Genomic DNA, 15,130 nt, shown 5'->3' with positions numbered 1-15,130 from the left:
CGAGGGGAAAGCTATCGGGCTGCTTGCATTAGGACCACTGCTGCCATAGAATCACAGAATAGTTACAGCACAGAAGGAGGCCATTCGGCCGGTCGAGCCCGTGCCGGCTCTCTGCAAGAGCACTTCAGCTAGTCCCTCGCCCCCGCCCTTTCCCCGGAGCCCTGCAAATTTTTTTTCCTTCATATACTTATCCAACTCCCTTTTGAAAGCCATGATTGAGTCTGCCTCCACCACCCTTCCAGGCAATGCATTCCAGATCTTAACCTCTTCTTCTTAGGCAGTCCCTCGGAACCGAGGATGACTTGCTTCCACATTAAAAATGAGTTCGCAGGTGACTGATGAGTCCAATGCAGGACCTACAGTCTCTAACAGGTGGGGCAGATGCTGGATGAAGGGGCGGGTGGGTGGGGTGCTTGGGTTGACGTGCGCTTGGCTTCCGCTTGCTCCTGGCGAAGAGACTCGAGGTGTTCGGCGCCTTTCCGGATGCTTCTCCTCCACTTTGTGCGGTCTTGGGCCAGGGATTCCCAGGTGTCGGTGGGGATGTTACACTTTTTCAAGGAGGCTTTGAGGGTGCCCTTGAAGCGTTTCCTCTGCCCACCTGGGGCTCTCCTGCCGTGTCGGAGCTCCAAGTAGAGTGCTTGTTTTGGGAGTCTCGTATCGGGCATGCGGACAATGTGACCCGTCCATCGGAGCTGATCAAGCGTGGTCAAAGCTTCGATGCTGGGGATGTTGGCCTGAGCAAGAACACTGACATTGGTGCGCCTATCCTGCCAATGGATTTGCAGGATCTTGCGGAGGCAGCGTTGGTGGTACCTCTCCAGTACTTTGAGGTGCCTGGTCCATGTCTCTGAGGCATACAGCAGGGCGGGTATAACTGCTGCTCTGTAGACCATGAGCTTAGTGCCGGGTTTGAGGTCCTGGTCTTCAAACACTCTCTTCCTCAGGTGACCGAAGGCTGCACTGGCACACTGAAGGCGGTGTTGGACTTTGTTGTCGACGTTTGCCCTTGTTGACAGTAGGCTCCCGCCTACTCGCTGCGTAAAAAATGTTTTCCTCATGTCGCCTTTGGTTCTTCTGCCAATCACCTTAAATCTGTGTCCTCTGGTTCTCGACCATTCTGCCAATGGGAACAGTTTCCCTCTATCTACTCTGTCCAGACCCCTCATGATTTTGAACACCTCTATCAAATCTTCTCTGCTCTAAGGAGAACAACCCCAGCTTCTCCAGTCTATCCATGTAACTGAAGTCCCTCATCCTCGAGCTCCTCCAGCTGACAACACTTCCTGCACATGTGGTTGTCCAGGACACCACATGGCACAGGATGTGCATTCTGCTGGCCCAAGCTGCCCTGCCATGCCTTTATTTATTCGACTATTAACTAACTTTACAGAAACTTAAGACTAAGATGTATCTAATTCAAGTTATTAATATAATATAGTATTAACAGTTTCTAATCTCCAAGCTCCTGCTTTATCCCTAACCAGCTATTTAACCCCAGCCCCTAACTTGAAGAAAAAAAAAGGTGTGACCTTGACCTTTACCAACCAATCAGTTACCAGCTATCCTGTGACGTTGCTCCTGTGTTTTTTTTGAATCGGCGCTCGGCTCCCTTTATGCTGCTGCTGCCGCTGCCTCCACTCCAGCTCAGGCCCGCGCTCTCTCTACTAAAGATTCTCCATTTCTTCCAGGTCCCTGTAACACAACAGCAACTTGCATTTATACAGCGCCTGTAACGTAGTAAAACATCCCAAGGCGCTTCACAGGAGCTTAAATCAGACAAAAATTGACCCCGAGCCACATGAGATATTAGGGCCGGTGACCAAAAGCTCGGTCAAAGAGGTCGGTTTTAAGGAGTGTCTTAAAAGGAGGAGAGAGAGGCGGAGAGGTTTAGGGAGGGAATTCCGGAGCTTAGGGCCCAGGCAGCTGAAGGCACGGCCGCCAATGGTGGAGCGATTAAAATCGGGGATGCTCAAGAGGCCAGAATTGGAGGAGTGCAGAGATCTCGGGGCGGGTGGGGGGGAGGAGGTTACAGAGATAGGGAGGAGCGAGGCCATGGAGGGATTTGAAAACAAGGATGAGAATTTTAAATTTGAGGCGCTCACCGTACCCCTCTGTATTTACCGAATAGATGAAGACATTCCCCTCTTGTTCTTTCTCGCAGTGAGACCCTTCCTGTGGAGACTCTGGGAGGGAGCCCACTCTGCATGAACCAGTATTACCAGATTCTTTCGTCCTGTCGGATCCCGGGTTCCAAAAGTGATACTGTCGTCAACTACACTCTGACCAAAAAACCAGCACACATCACGGTCGTGCACAACTTCCAGGTGGGTTCCTTGCGGGCGTTTGAACATGGCAAAGTCTCTTCCCCTTTTTGAAGTTTTCTTTCCCCATGTTTCTCCTATCATCTTCTGAAGGAATATAGGAATTGCTGGACGAAAAAAGACCCGGATCCGTCTAGTTCACCTTCTACCATTCAGGTAGTCACATGATCGAATAATAATGGAGTTGTTGACCAATCGCAGCGATCAATCTCATCAATGAGTCTACAGCAGACCCAGACACGAGGCGAGGAAAACCCCCAGTGGTGGAGAGCTTTGGGAACCAGAGGTCCAGAGTCACCTGTTCCTCCCGAGCTCACCACACCTCATGTCTCAAATTACTCACAGACTGGATCCCAAAATATGATGTTCTATCCCAACATGTTAGCAATGGTGTTACTGGGGGGGGAGGGGGGGCAGCTCGATGATCGGCGATTGTTTTTCAGTCCCTCACGCAAGAGGCCATTCTTCACGTGCGATCTCAGACAGTGAACGGTGTCAGAAAACAGCAGCCTATTCGACTGTAGTGGGCGTCACAGCAGGCCCGATACAGCCTTCCATGTCTGTGTGTTTACAATTTCTAGCAGGGGTTGCTCCACAGTGATCAGGAGTGGGGAGGGGGAGACCCTGGCTGATTGTTTACCCCACCCAGTCCAGGGGTGCTGAGGCCAATTGAAACCCTCTTGCTGTTACCCCATATGAGCTCGTTAACTCCGCCCAGTAACCGAGGGTTGAACCTTGGACCATCCTGCTCTGTACGCTTATTGAGTAGATTGGGCCTATACTCTCTGGAATTTAGAAGAATGTGAGGTGATCTCATTGAAACATATAAGATTCTGAGGGGGATTGACAGGTTAGGTACTGAGAGGCTGTTTCCCGTGGCTGGAGAGTCTCGAACTAGGGGTCACAGTCTCAGGATAAGGGGTCGGCCGTTTAAGACTGAGATGAGGAGAAATTTCTTCACTCAGGGTTGTGAATCTTTGGAATTCTCTACCCCAGAGGGCTGTGGATGCTGAGTCTTTGAGTATATGCAAGACTGAGAGAGAGAGATTTTTGGACTCTAATCGAGGGATATGGGAATCGGGCGGGAAAGTGGAGTTGAGGTCGAAGATCAGCCGTGATCTTATTGAATGGCGGAGTAGGCTCGAGGGGCCGAATGGCCTACTCCTGCTCCTAATTCTTACATTCTTATGCTCCACAGTTTTAAGTTAATGATTCCCGTCTGTATTTTGCAGTTTTTTGAGCTGTTTGTGTATAACAGTGACGGCAGCCCGCTGACTGTGGACCAGATTTACATGCAGTTGGAGAAGATCTGGCACTCCTCGCTCCAGACAAACAAAGAGCCGCTCGGCCTCCTTACAACTGGCCATCGGAACAGCTGGGCGAAGGCTTACAACACTCTTATCAAAGGTCGGTCTCCAGAAAAAGCCCAGCACACAAGGGAAGGAATAACTTAGTCCCGTTCCGTACTATGCGGGTCTCAGTATATTCTGCGAGTGAAGAACCAAGTGCCTGAGAGTGAGGGGGACCCAGGAGTAAAGTGTCTGGGAGTAAGGTAGAGAGAGAGAACATAGGAACATAAGAATTAGGAGCAGGAGTCGACTATTTGGCCCCTTGAGCCTGCTCCGCCATTCAGTAAGATCATGGCTGATCTTCTACCTCAACCCCACTATCCCCATATCCCCTGATTCCCTTAATATCCAAAAATCTATCGATCCCTGTCTTGAATATACTCAACGACTGAGCCTCCACAGCCCTCTGGGGTAGAGAATTCCAAAGCTTCACAACCCTCTGAGTGAAGAAATTTCACCTCATCTCAGTCCTAAATGGCCGACCCCTTATTCTGAGACTGTGACCCCTGGTTCTAGACTCCCCAGACAGGGGAAACATCCTCCCTGCATCTACCCTGTCAAGCCCTGTAAGAATTTTGTATGTTTCAATGAGATCACCTCTCATTCTTCTAAACTCTAGAGAATATAGGCCTAGTCTACTCAATCTCTCCTCATAGGACAGTCCCCCCATCCCAGGAACCAGTCTGGTGAACCTTCGTTGCACTCCCTCTATGGCAGGTATATCCTTTCTTAGGTAAGGAGACCAAAACTGTACACAATACTCCAGGTGTGGTCTCACCAGGGCCCTATATAATTGCAGTAAGACGTCTTTACTCTTATACTTAAATCCTCTTGTAATAAAGGCCAACATACGATTTGCTTTCCTAATTGTTTGCTGTACCTGCATGTTAACTTTCAGTGATTCGTGTACAAGGACACCCAGGTCCCTCTGAACACCAACATTTCCCAATCACTCGCCATTTTAAAAATACTCTGCTTTTCTATTTTTCCTACCAAAGTGGATAACTTAAAATTTCTCCACATTATATTCCATTTGCCATGTTTTTGCCCACTCACTTAGCCTGTCTATATCCCCTTGAAGCCTCTTTGCATCCTCCTCACAACTTACATTCCCACCCAGCTTTGTATCATCAGAAAACTTGGATATATTACATTTGGTCCCCTCATCCAAATCATTGATGTAGATTGTGAATAGCTGAGGCCCAAGCACTGGTCCTTGCGGTACCCCACTAGTTACAGCCTGCCAACCCGAAAATGACCCGTTTATTCCTACTCTCTGTTTTCTGTCCGTTAACCAATCCTCAATCCATGCTGGTATATTACCCCCAATCCCATGAGCCTTAATTTTGTTTAATAACCTCTTGTGTGGCTCCTTATCGAATGCCTTCTGAAAATCCAAATACACCACATCCACTGGTTCCCCCTTATCTATTCTGCTGGTTACAATCTCAAAAAACTCTAACAGATTTGTCAAACGCGATTTCCCTTTCATAAATCCGTGTTGACTGCCCAATCCTATTAATTTCTAAGTGCCCTGTTACCATGTCCTTGATAAAAGATTCTAGCAATTTTCCCTACTACTGATGTCAGGCTAACTGGTCTGTAGTTCCCTGTTTTCTCTCTCCCTCCTTTCTTAAATAGTGGGGTTACATTTGCTACCTTCCAATCTGCGGAAATCGTTCTAGAATCTATGAAATTTTGGAAAATGACAACCAATGCATCCACTATCTCTATGACCACCTCTTTCAAAACCCTATTTTATCAGGATTTATCTGCTTTCAGTCCCATTAATTTCTGCAGTACTTTTTTTTTACTAATACTAATTTCTTTCAGTTCCTCATTCTCGTTAGAGCCTTGGTTCTCCACTATTTCTGGGAAGTTTTTTGCGTCTTCTTCCGTGAAGACAGACACAAAGTATTTGTTTAATTCTCTGCCATTTCCTTGTTCCCCATTATAATTTCTCCTGTCACAGCCTGTAAGGGACCCACATTTACTTTCACCAATCTTTTCCTTTTTACATACCTATAGAAGCTTTTACAGTCTGTTTTTATGTCTCTCGCTAGTTTACTCTCACTCTATTTTCCCTTTCTTTATCAATTTCTTGGTCTTCCTTTGCTGAATTCTAAAATCCTCCCAATCCTCAGGCTTGCTACTCTTTTTGGCAACATCATAAGCCTCTTCCTTTGATCTAATACTATCTTTAACTTCTCTTGTTAGCCACGGTTGAACCACTTTTCCTGTGGGGTTTTTGTGCCTTAAAGGAATTTATATTTGAGGTAAATTATGTATTAAACCTTTAAATGCGAGCCATTGCTTCTCTACCATCATACCTTTCAGTGTAGTTTCCCAATCTATCTTACCCAACTCGCCCCTCATACCTACGTAGATTGAAGACCCTAGTTTCGGATTTAACTAAATCACTTTCAAACTCGATATAAAATTCTATCATATTATGGTCACTCTTCCCTAAAGGCCCCTTTACTACAAGGTTATTAATTAACCCTTTTTTGTTGCACAGTACTAGATCTAAAATAGCCTGTTCCCTAGTTGATTCCTCAACATACTGATCTAGAAAACTATCTTGTATACATTCCATGACTTCGTCCTCCACACTATTACCTGTACTGCAAATTTGGTTTGCCCAGTCTATATGTAGATTAAAGTCCCCCATGATTACTGTATTACCGTTGTTACATGCGCCTCTAATTTCCTGATTTATACTCTGCCCTACATTACAACTACTGTTTGGGGGCCTATAAACAACTCCCACCAATGTTTTCTGCCCCTTGCTGTTTCTTAGCTCCACCCAAACTGATTCTACTTCTTGATTTTCGGGGCTAAGATTCTTTCTCTCTACGTGACGGGGTATCCAGGAGTAAAGGGCCTGGGAATGAGGTAGAGATTGAGGAGGCTCAGGAATAAAGTGTTTGGGAATGGGGTAGAGAGTGAGGGGTCCCAGGAGTAAAATGCACAGATATTTGTAACAGAGTTACCTGGCAGTCTTATCAGGATCTAAGATGATATCCTAAAAAGTGACAGTGAAGCTTGACTTTATTACTGTCTTCTGAATGCTAACGTTACATTGCAGCCTGGGAACCATTACTGTGTTTCTCTTCCTAAATCTGCTGTGCGATATCTGGGTCTGGTACCTCGACACCAGCAGCTCTCCTGTACCTTGTCTGAGTGGCCATTCATCACGTGAACGCATATTTAGGTGTCAGCCATGGCTCAGTGGGCAGCACTCTCGCCTCTGAGTCAGAAGGTCGTGGGTTCAAGTCCCACTCCAGAGACCTGAGTGCATAATCCAGGCTGACACTCCCAGTGCAGTACAGAGGGAGAGCTGTACTGTCGGAGGTGCCGTCTTTCGGATGAAACGTTAAACGAGGTCCTGTACACCCTCTCGGATAGATGTAAAAGATCCCACTGAGCTATGCAAAGAAGAGCAAGGGCATTATCCCGGTGTCCTGGACAATATTTATCCCTCAATCAACAGCTAAAACAGATTATCTGGTCATTATCACATTGCTGTTTGTGGGAGCTTGCTGTGCGCAAATTGGCTGCTGCGTTTCCTACATTACAACAGTGACTTTCTTTCCTCCCTCCCCTCCCTCCCGCCTGCCTGAATATATTATAGATAATTATTCGTGGGGTAAATTGAACTTAGCTCTCGGACTGCTCTGGGATTTTGAGACTGTGCTTGTTGTTTCTCTTTACCTCAGATAAGGTTAACAAAGAGTCCGTGAAATGCATCCAGAGGAGCATCTTCACCATCTGCCTGGATGCTCCCGTGCCGAAGGTGTCGGACGAGCTCTACATGAGCCAAATAGCGGGGCAGATGTTGCACGGTGGGGGCAGTCGGTGGAACAGCGGCAACAGGTGGTTTGACAAAACCCTGCAGGTGCGTGGAGGCAGCAGACACCCGCCTGGCTGGTGGGGCACTGATTGGGTCAAGCTCGGTTCAAACAGAATTTACACACTCATTTCTTTGTGAAGCAGTGTATGTGTTTGTTTGCATTTGAAGGTGTATCTATGTGAAGCGCCTTGAGACATTTTACTACGTTAAAGGCGCTATATAAATGCAAGCTGTCATTTGTTTGCATTTGGAGGTGTGTACCTGCGAGCGTGTGTGTGATTGTCAATCTGGGAGTGAGTGTGTCTGGGTGTGTGCGAGCATGTCTCTGGGTTAATGTTCCCTCTAAGCGCGGCCGCGCAGTGAATGGGAAAGGTCCCGCACCGGCCGCTCACGGCTTTTCCATTGTAAATACTGAGCATGTGCAGAAATTTAAAGGGACCGCGCATTAAAAGTAACAGGCCACGCAGAACAAAGCACAGCTTACAGGGTACTTTGATCCGGGTGGGTGCGAGCGCGTATCCGGGTGGGTGCAAACTTTAATTACTCTCCTCTGTGCGTGAATTGTTTTCAAATATTTGACTCTTGAGTTTTTAAACTTTTTCCTCCAGTTTAAAGGTCCTTTTGTTATTTTCTCAGCTCTTCCGACTCCTCTTCTGGAAGCACAAGCCCTCGGGGGAAAGATGAGACATCGGGTACACTCGTACCTGTCTATTGGATACTAGATAGCAGCCCAAAGCACCTCCTTCCCTCCTCTCCTCCTCCCTCCACCCCACCCACTCATAGGCTCCTGCCTCTGCCTGGTGTCTTTCTCTGCCCTTCCCCTCACTCTACACCCAATAGTTGTTTGTATCTGAGCGTTGACTCCCTGCACCCCAACTCCAGCAGTCCCTCGGTTTTCATTGTCTGGTTCCCTCTGTCCTAATGCGTGAATAAAACAAACACAATTAATTTATTTGTTTTTAAGAAGCTGAAGGAATCTCGCCTGAGCGGCCATTCCTCCTGTTGGGTGGAGATCCACAGACACCAGCCACACTCTGGCGCCTCATCCAAGGGGGCCATTGTTCATCCACAGCAGGCTATTCGACCACGAGGGGCGTTCCGCCCAAGCTTGATCCTGTCCTCAACCGACATTCAGACACGTTCGCAGATTCCAGCAGGGGTGATCACTGGATAGTGATCAAGAGAAGAGAACCGGGGATGATTTTTCTTTTTTTTTCCCCCCAAAAGACCCCCTCACTCCCCACAAACCTGAGGTACTGAGGCCAGTTGTAGCCCCTCTGTCGCCGCCCAAACTGAAAACAACTAATTCAACTTCTCTTTGGGGTTTTTCTCCAGTTCATTATCGGAGAGGATGGATCTTGTGGTCTGGTTTACGAGCATTCCCCATCAGAAGGACCACCCATTGTTGCTTTATTGGACCATGTCTTTGAGTATTGGTAAGAGTCTAGATTTATTTTGAGGGGCGGGGGGGGGGATGGTGAAGGAAGGCTCGCAGGATGAGGGAACCAGTCAGAATGAAAAATTTCCCAAATATTTAGGGGGGGGGGGGGGAGACGGGGGAGGGTGACAGCTAGGGTTGCAAAATTCTGGGAATTTTTAAAAGAGGAAACTTTCCGGGAATTTATGGGAATTTTGAGTTTTTTTGCACACTGATGGTTTTTGTCTCTGACCCTTATATTATCTTTATCATCAAAATAGACATACTGTTCCATACAAATAAAAACAGGCTTTTAAAACTTTAGGTTATAATTTTGAACTTTATTGAACCCCCACAAAAAAGACCCATCTAAAATAAAATAAAAAGAGCGTCAGCTTATTTAGCCTGTAATTTGTCCTTATTTTGTCCCTTTGAGTCTTCTACTCATGAGTCTTCTGAGTCTTCTACTCCTCATTGCTCCTCCTGATTCTCTGACCCTGGCTCTGACGTGTCCATTTCCTCCTCCGTGTCAGTGTCTAGCTGTGTGGTGGACACTTCTGTATCTGGCTCAATAAGTTGTAGGTTCGCCCGGATAGCCACCAGTTTCTCCACTCTCTTGTTAGTCAGCCTGTTGCGCACCTTTGTATGCGTATTCCCAAAAAGTGACCAGTTTCGTTCAGAGGCCACTGATGAAGGTGGGATTTGGAGTATCACCGATGCAATAGGTGACAGGGCCTCAGATGCACAAAGTCCCTTCCACCAGGTATGTGCACTGATATGCTTGCATGATTCCCATATCCCATCCCCATTCCAAAGACCTTGCTTGGTAGAGAACTTTGCCAGACTTCCCAGAACTTTGCCCACATCCAGATTGAGATGGTGTGAGAGGGTAGAAATCACACTGTAAGCGCTGTTGATCTGTTCTCCAGAAAGTATTGGTCTCCCAACATGCTTTGGGTCCAGCATGTATGCTGCAGCATGAATCGGCTTGACACAAAATTCTTGACGCGCCTGTATGAATTGAACAATTGCCTTCTCCTCTGCTTTGAGCAGCAGGGATGTGGGTAGGGCAATGCTGATTTGTTCTTTTAAATCAGTAAAAAGCCTGAGAACATCTGACAAGACAGCGTCATCTCCTTCAATCTGAGCAATTGCAGATGCTACTGGTGAGAGTAGTTTAAGGCTGCTAACCACTCTCTCCCAAAACACATCATCCAGCAGTATTTTCTTGATGGTGGTTTCCATATCCTCAGACTGGGATATTGCCATTTCTTGCAGCGACTCCTTACCCTCCAGAAGGCTGTTGTACACTATGACAACACCACCCCATCTAGTGTTGTTGGGCAGCTTCAGTGTGGTGTTCTTGTTCTTTGTCATTTGCTTGGAGTTGTAGGTTGCTACAACTACCTGTTTTCCCCTGACATACTTAACAACTTGCTTGGCTCTCTTGTACAGTGCTTCCATGGTTCTCAAACCCATGATGTCCTTGAGGAGCAGGTTAAGCCCATGAGCTGCGCACCCAATAGACGTAATATGAGTGAAGTTGTTGCATTTGGATAAATGCTGCTGCATCTTTGTGGCATTCTTTACATATGGCTTTCTACAGTGTTTGCACATGTACACAGTCTTTCCATCTTTAATGCCTGGGGTAAAATGCTTCCACACATCCGACGGTAAACGTGGCATTGTTCTATGCAGAGAAATAAAGGGCATTCATCTCTGTGTCGAACTGCGGTCGATCAGCACGATTGCAACAGGGTGAGTACATTTTTGCTGATGCTCCATGTGATGGAAGCATGACCTGTACACACACGACACTACATCACCAATAGTGTATTATTTTGTATATTTTAAATTGAAGGACAACAGAGTTCAACAAGTAACTGGTTTATTTGGTATAAAGTCTGATTTACTTACTGCATCATCACAACATCAGCAGAAAACAAAATGACTTCCCTCAGGACCCCTAACCTGGATCTTTAAAAAAACTATAGCAGTCTTACAGATGCCTGCAGGCCAATCACAATTCGATATGCAAATATTACAAATAGAGGGAGCTAATCACTCATCCAACCAATCAGGACACATTTGTTCACAGTCACACACAAAACTTGTAATTATTAAAACAAGCCAAGTAAGAAGATAAACATATATTGATTAAGAAATTCCTTAATAATTAAGATTCCATCTCTGTTAGTAATTTTAAGAGAGGACCTGTGGGGGAAAAAAAAAAATACAAAAAAAACAATATTATGCTAGCATGTGCTTTTTTGGGCAAAATTCCCAAGCTAAACTTCCCGTGGAAAATTTCTGGAAATTTACTGGAAACTTTCCACCCCTTTGCAACCCTAGCAGATGCCTTGATGTGGGTCTCGCTCTTTCACTATTGTCCCTTTTTTCCCCCTCTCCTCCCATTCTCTGCCGCTGGTGGCAAATACCTCTTCCCAGTCAGGCAGTCCCCTGCCAGGGCTCAGATAATGATGGTCAGAAGCTCACCGCTGGGATCAGAGAATCTTACAGCACAGAAGGAGGCCATTCTGCCCGTCGTGCCTGTGCCGGCCCTTTGAAGGAGCTCTCCAATTATCCCATTCCCGAGATGTAAGACTTGCATTTATATAGCGCCTTTCAGGACTTCAGGGCGTCCCAAAGTGCTTCACAGCCAATGAGCTACCTTTTCAAGTGTAGTCACTGTTGTAATATAGGAAACGCTGCCGCCAATTTGTGCACAGCAAGCTCCCACAAACAGCAATGCGATAATGACCAGACAATCTGTTTTAGTGATGTTGATTGAGGGATAAATATTGGTGAGGACACTGGGGAGAACTCCCCTGCTCTTCTTCGAAATAGTGCTGTGGGATCTTTTACACACAAATTTTGTTTTATAACGCTCCTGTGAAATGCCTTGGGATGTTTTATTTCATTAAAGGCGCTATATAAATGCAAGAGGGCAGACGGGGCCTCGGTTTAACGTCTCATCCAAAAGACGGCACCTCCGACAGTGCAGCGCTCCCTCAGCACTGCACTGGAGTGTCCACCGAGATTTTGTGCTCAAGTCCCTTGGGTGAACCTTCTGACCTGGAGGCGAGAGTGCTGCCCACTGAGCCACAGCTGACATGTGAGCAGATCGAGGCCGACGCTCCCTCGGACCCTTCCCACCATCCCCCTGCGATTGATAACTCCCTGCGCGGGGAGCAGCAAACCCTCTCCTCCTCTGACCGCTCAGTGGCTTTATCTGGAATTTGTGATTGGAAGAGATGGGATCTTGAAAGCCCCGGCTTGATCGCCCATCACATTCAGGACTGCCCTGCTCCCTGTACGAGTATCCCCTGGCAGGCAAGTCGTAGCCTAAAAAACAGACTCCTTTCTCTGCAACGAATAACAAGAAGGGGTTTTGATAGGGTAGACGTAGAGAAGATGTTTCCACTTGTGGGGGAGACCAGAACTAGGGGCCATCAATAGAAGACAGTCACTGATAAATCCAATAGGGAATTCAGGAGAAACATCTTTACCCAGAGAGTGGTGAGAATGTGGAACTCGCTACCACAGGGAGTGGTTGAGGCGAATAACAGAGATACATTTAATGGGAAGCTCGATAAACACATGAGGGAGAAAGGAATAGAGGGTTATGCTGATAGGGTGAGAGGAAGAGGGTGGGAGGGGGCTCATGTGGAGCATAAACACCGGCACGGACCAGTTTAGGCTGAATGGCCTGTTTCTGTGCTGTATATTCTATGTAATCCCTAAATAAATGAATACTCCGTGTGTCTTCTATTTCAGCAACACCTCAGTGATGATTCGATCGCCCATGATTCCATTGGCCATGCCTCGGAAGCTCCGTTTCAACATCACACCCGACATAAAGAGCGACATCGAGAAAGCAAAGCTGAACCTCAACATGTGAGAGCTTTTTTTTTTTAAATGTTCATTCTCGGGATGTGGGCATCGCTGGCAGGGCCGGCATTTATTGCCCATCCCTAGTTACCCATGAGAAGGTGGTGATGGGTCGTGTTCTTGAACCGTTGCAGTCCGTGTGGTGAAGGTACTCCCACAGTGCTGTTAGGGAGGGAGTTCCAGGATTTTGACCCAGTGACGATGAAGGAACAGCCGATTATATTTCCAAGTCGGGATGGTGTGTGACTCTGAGGGGCACCGGGAGAGCTGCACTCCATCACCTAGGGAAAGAGGGGTTGTTTTTTGGAGGGGGTTTCCCTGGTGACTCGATGGGTAAATGCATGTAGTACCGAGCCACACCGATCAGCAAAGGCCCACAGGTCCAATTCCCTCCCCCCCCCCCCCCCCCCCCGCAGCAAAGCGGGTGGGTGGGGTGAGGTGACACTGCAATTGGCCGAAGTGCCCCAGGCTACGGGGGGTGGAGAAAAAAATCAACCAAGGTTCCTGTCCCTTATTGCTGTCGAGTGACCCCCTGCTCCAAAGCGTGCGCGAGTCCGGTGACGTCAGGATTGGCTCGGCTGTGATGCCCCAGGCAGTTGAATATCCCACCGACACACATCGTCTGGGCTCGAACATGAAGTATGTCCACTTTGGGGGAGAACCACAGGTCCAAAGTCACCTGCTCCTCCGAGCACGCTATACTCGCCACACCTCATGTCTCAAATTACTCATAGACTGGATCCCAAAATGTTATTTGAAAATGAAGGAGTGACTTGTGTATATTCAGCAGCTTATCACCTCTTTCAGAAACACTCGGATACTTGGAAATACAGCGACTGTTGTAAATGGGAATTGTATCCCAATGAGTTGACTACTTTGGGAGGGGGCTGAGGTGGGGGGCCGATGGGTTATGGTGACAGCGGTGACATTAATGTTTGTCCTCCTTTCTCACTAGGATGGTGCGTGATGTGGATATAAAATGCTTCGTCTTCCAGCACTTTGGAAAAAATTTTGCCAAGTCCCAGAGGATGAGTCCCGATGCCTTTATCCAGATCGCTCTGCAGCTGGCTTATTACAGGTGTGAGCATCGTCGTTCCACACACCCACTCTGCTCACTTACTCACCGGTCCAATACATAGAATGATACAGCGTAGGAGGAGGCCATTCAGCCCATCGGACCAGTATCGGCTCTTTGACAGCTGTGGCTCCGTGAGTAACGCTCTTGCCCCGGAGTCGAGTCTCGCTCCAGAGACTTGAGCACAAGAATCCAGTAAACCCCCAGCGGTGGAGAGCTTTGGGAACCACAGGTCCAAAGTCACCTGCTCCTCCCGAGCACACTACACTGCCCACACGTCATGTCTCTCATTACTCATAGACTGGATCCCAAAATGTCATTTGAAAATGAAAGAGAGTCTTGTGTATATTCAGCACCTTATCACATCTTTCCGAAACACTCAGATACTTGGAAATAGTGACTGTTGCAAATGGGAGCAGCGACGTCGTGTAAGGCCTGTGTCCGTGGTCAGTTGTGGCCTGGCTGGCCTGAGGTTGGACCCACTGCTGACCGCTCTGCACAGGGAATTGCGGGAGGGACAGCCGATGGTTGCCATGGTTACAAACCCGGGCCTCCCTGCACTCCGCGGTGGAATAGCCTGCCAACACTCAGTGCCTGGGCTCACGCTTGAAGAATGGGCACTGGGGTGAGGTACCAGAGCTGGGGTTGCCAACCCTCCAGGGTTGCCCTGGAGTTTCCAGGAATTGAAGATTAATCTCCTGTAATCAACACAGGAGGAAAAATCATAGGGGCATAAAAAAAGTGTTTTATTTTCCTTTGATCATTTTCCTTTGTTTGTTATAAAAGTATTGAAGGGCTGTTTGACCAGGTGGGGCGGTTGGGGGCGAGAGGTCGTGTGTTAACACCTCCAGGAATACATCCAACCAAAGTTGGCAACTCCCAACCAGAGGGCAACAGGGACCATGTGCACTTGAACCTCCCCCAGCAACATAGGAAGCTAAGAATTAGGAGCAGGATTCGGCCCTTCGAACCTGCTCCACCATTCAATAAGATCATGTTAGCTCTTCGACCTCAACTCCACTTTCAAAGATTCACCGCCCTCTGAGTGAAGAAATTCCTCCTCATCTCAGTCTTGAATGGCCGACCCCTTATCCTGAGACTATGCCCCCTAGTTCAAGACTCTCCAGCCAGGGGAAAACAATCTCTCAGCATCTACCCTGTCAATCCCCCTCAGAATCTTGTATGTTTCACTGAGATCACCTCTCATTCTTCTAAACTCCAGAG

At 47.5% G+C, this 15,130-nt stretch overlaps 1 protein-coding gene across 2 annotated transcripts in view; it reads left to right on the top strand.

The window, feature by feature from the left end:
• The window catches only part of LOC147101582 (carnitine O-acetyltransferase-like), a 33,621-nt gene extending 19,000 nt beyond the window's left edge, over positions 1-14,621 (top strand). The window contains exons 5-10 of one of the 2 annotated variants that reach the window (XM_085965254.1): positions 2,162-2,324; positions 3,554-3,728; positions 7,390-7,568; positions 8,859-8,959; positions 12,718-12,837; positions 13,787-14,621. In XM_085965254.1, coding sequence (XP_085821380.1) covers positions 2,162-2,324; positions 3,554-3,728; positions 7,390-7,568; positions 8,859-8,959; positions 12,718-12,837; positions 13,787-13,970 — 922 coding nt within the window. In that variant the 3' untranslated portion in view covers positions 13,971-14,621. The remainder of the gene's footprint in view (positions 1-2,161; positions 2,325-3,553; positions 3,729-7,389; positions 7,569-8,858; positions 8,960-12,717; positions 12,838-13,786) is intronic. The other variant, XM_085965253.1, reaches the window with a different exon arrangement.
• Positions 14,622-15,130: the final 509 nt, after the last annotated feature.

The sequence above is a fragment of the Somniosus microcephalus genome, chromosome 23, assembly GCF_052327205.1.
Source record: "Somniosus microcephalus isolate GS21.2 chromosome 23, FLI_Smic_1.0, whole genome shotgun sequence".
In the NCBI taxonomy this organism is placed as follows: domain Eukaryota; kingdom Metazoa; phylum Chordata; class Chondrichthyes; order Squaliformes; family Somniosidae; genus Somniosus; species Somniosus microcephalus.
The sequence above is the reverse complement of the archived record's forward strand: the minus strand, read 5'-3'. Positions and strand labels throughout refer to the sequence as shown.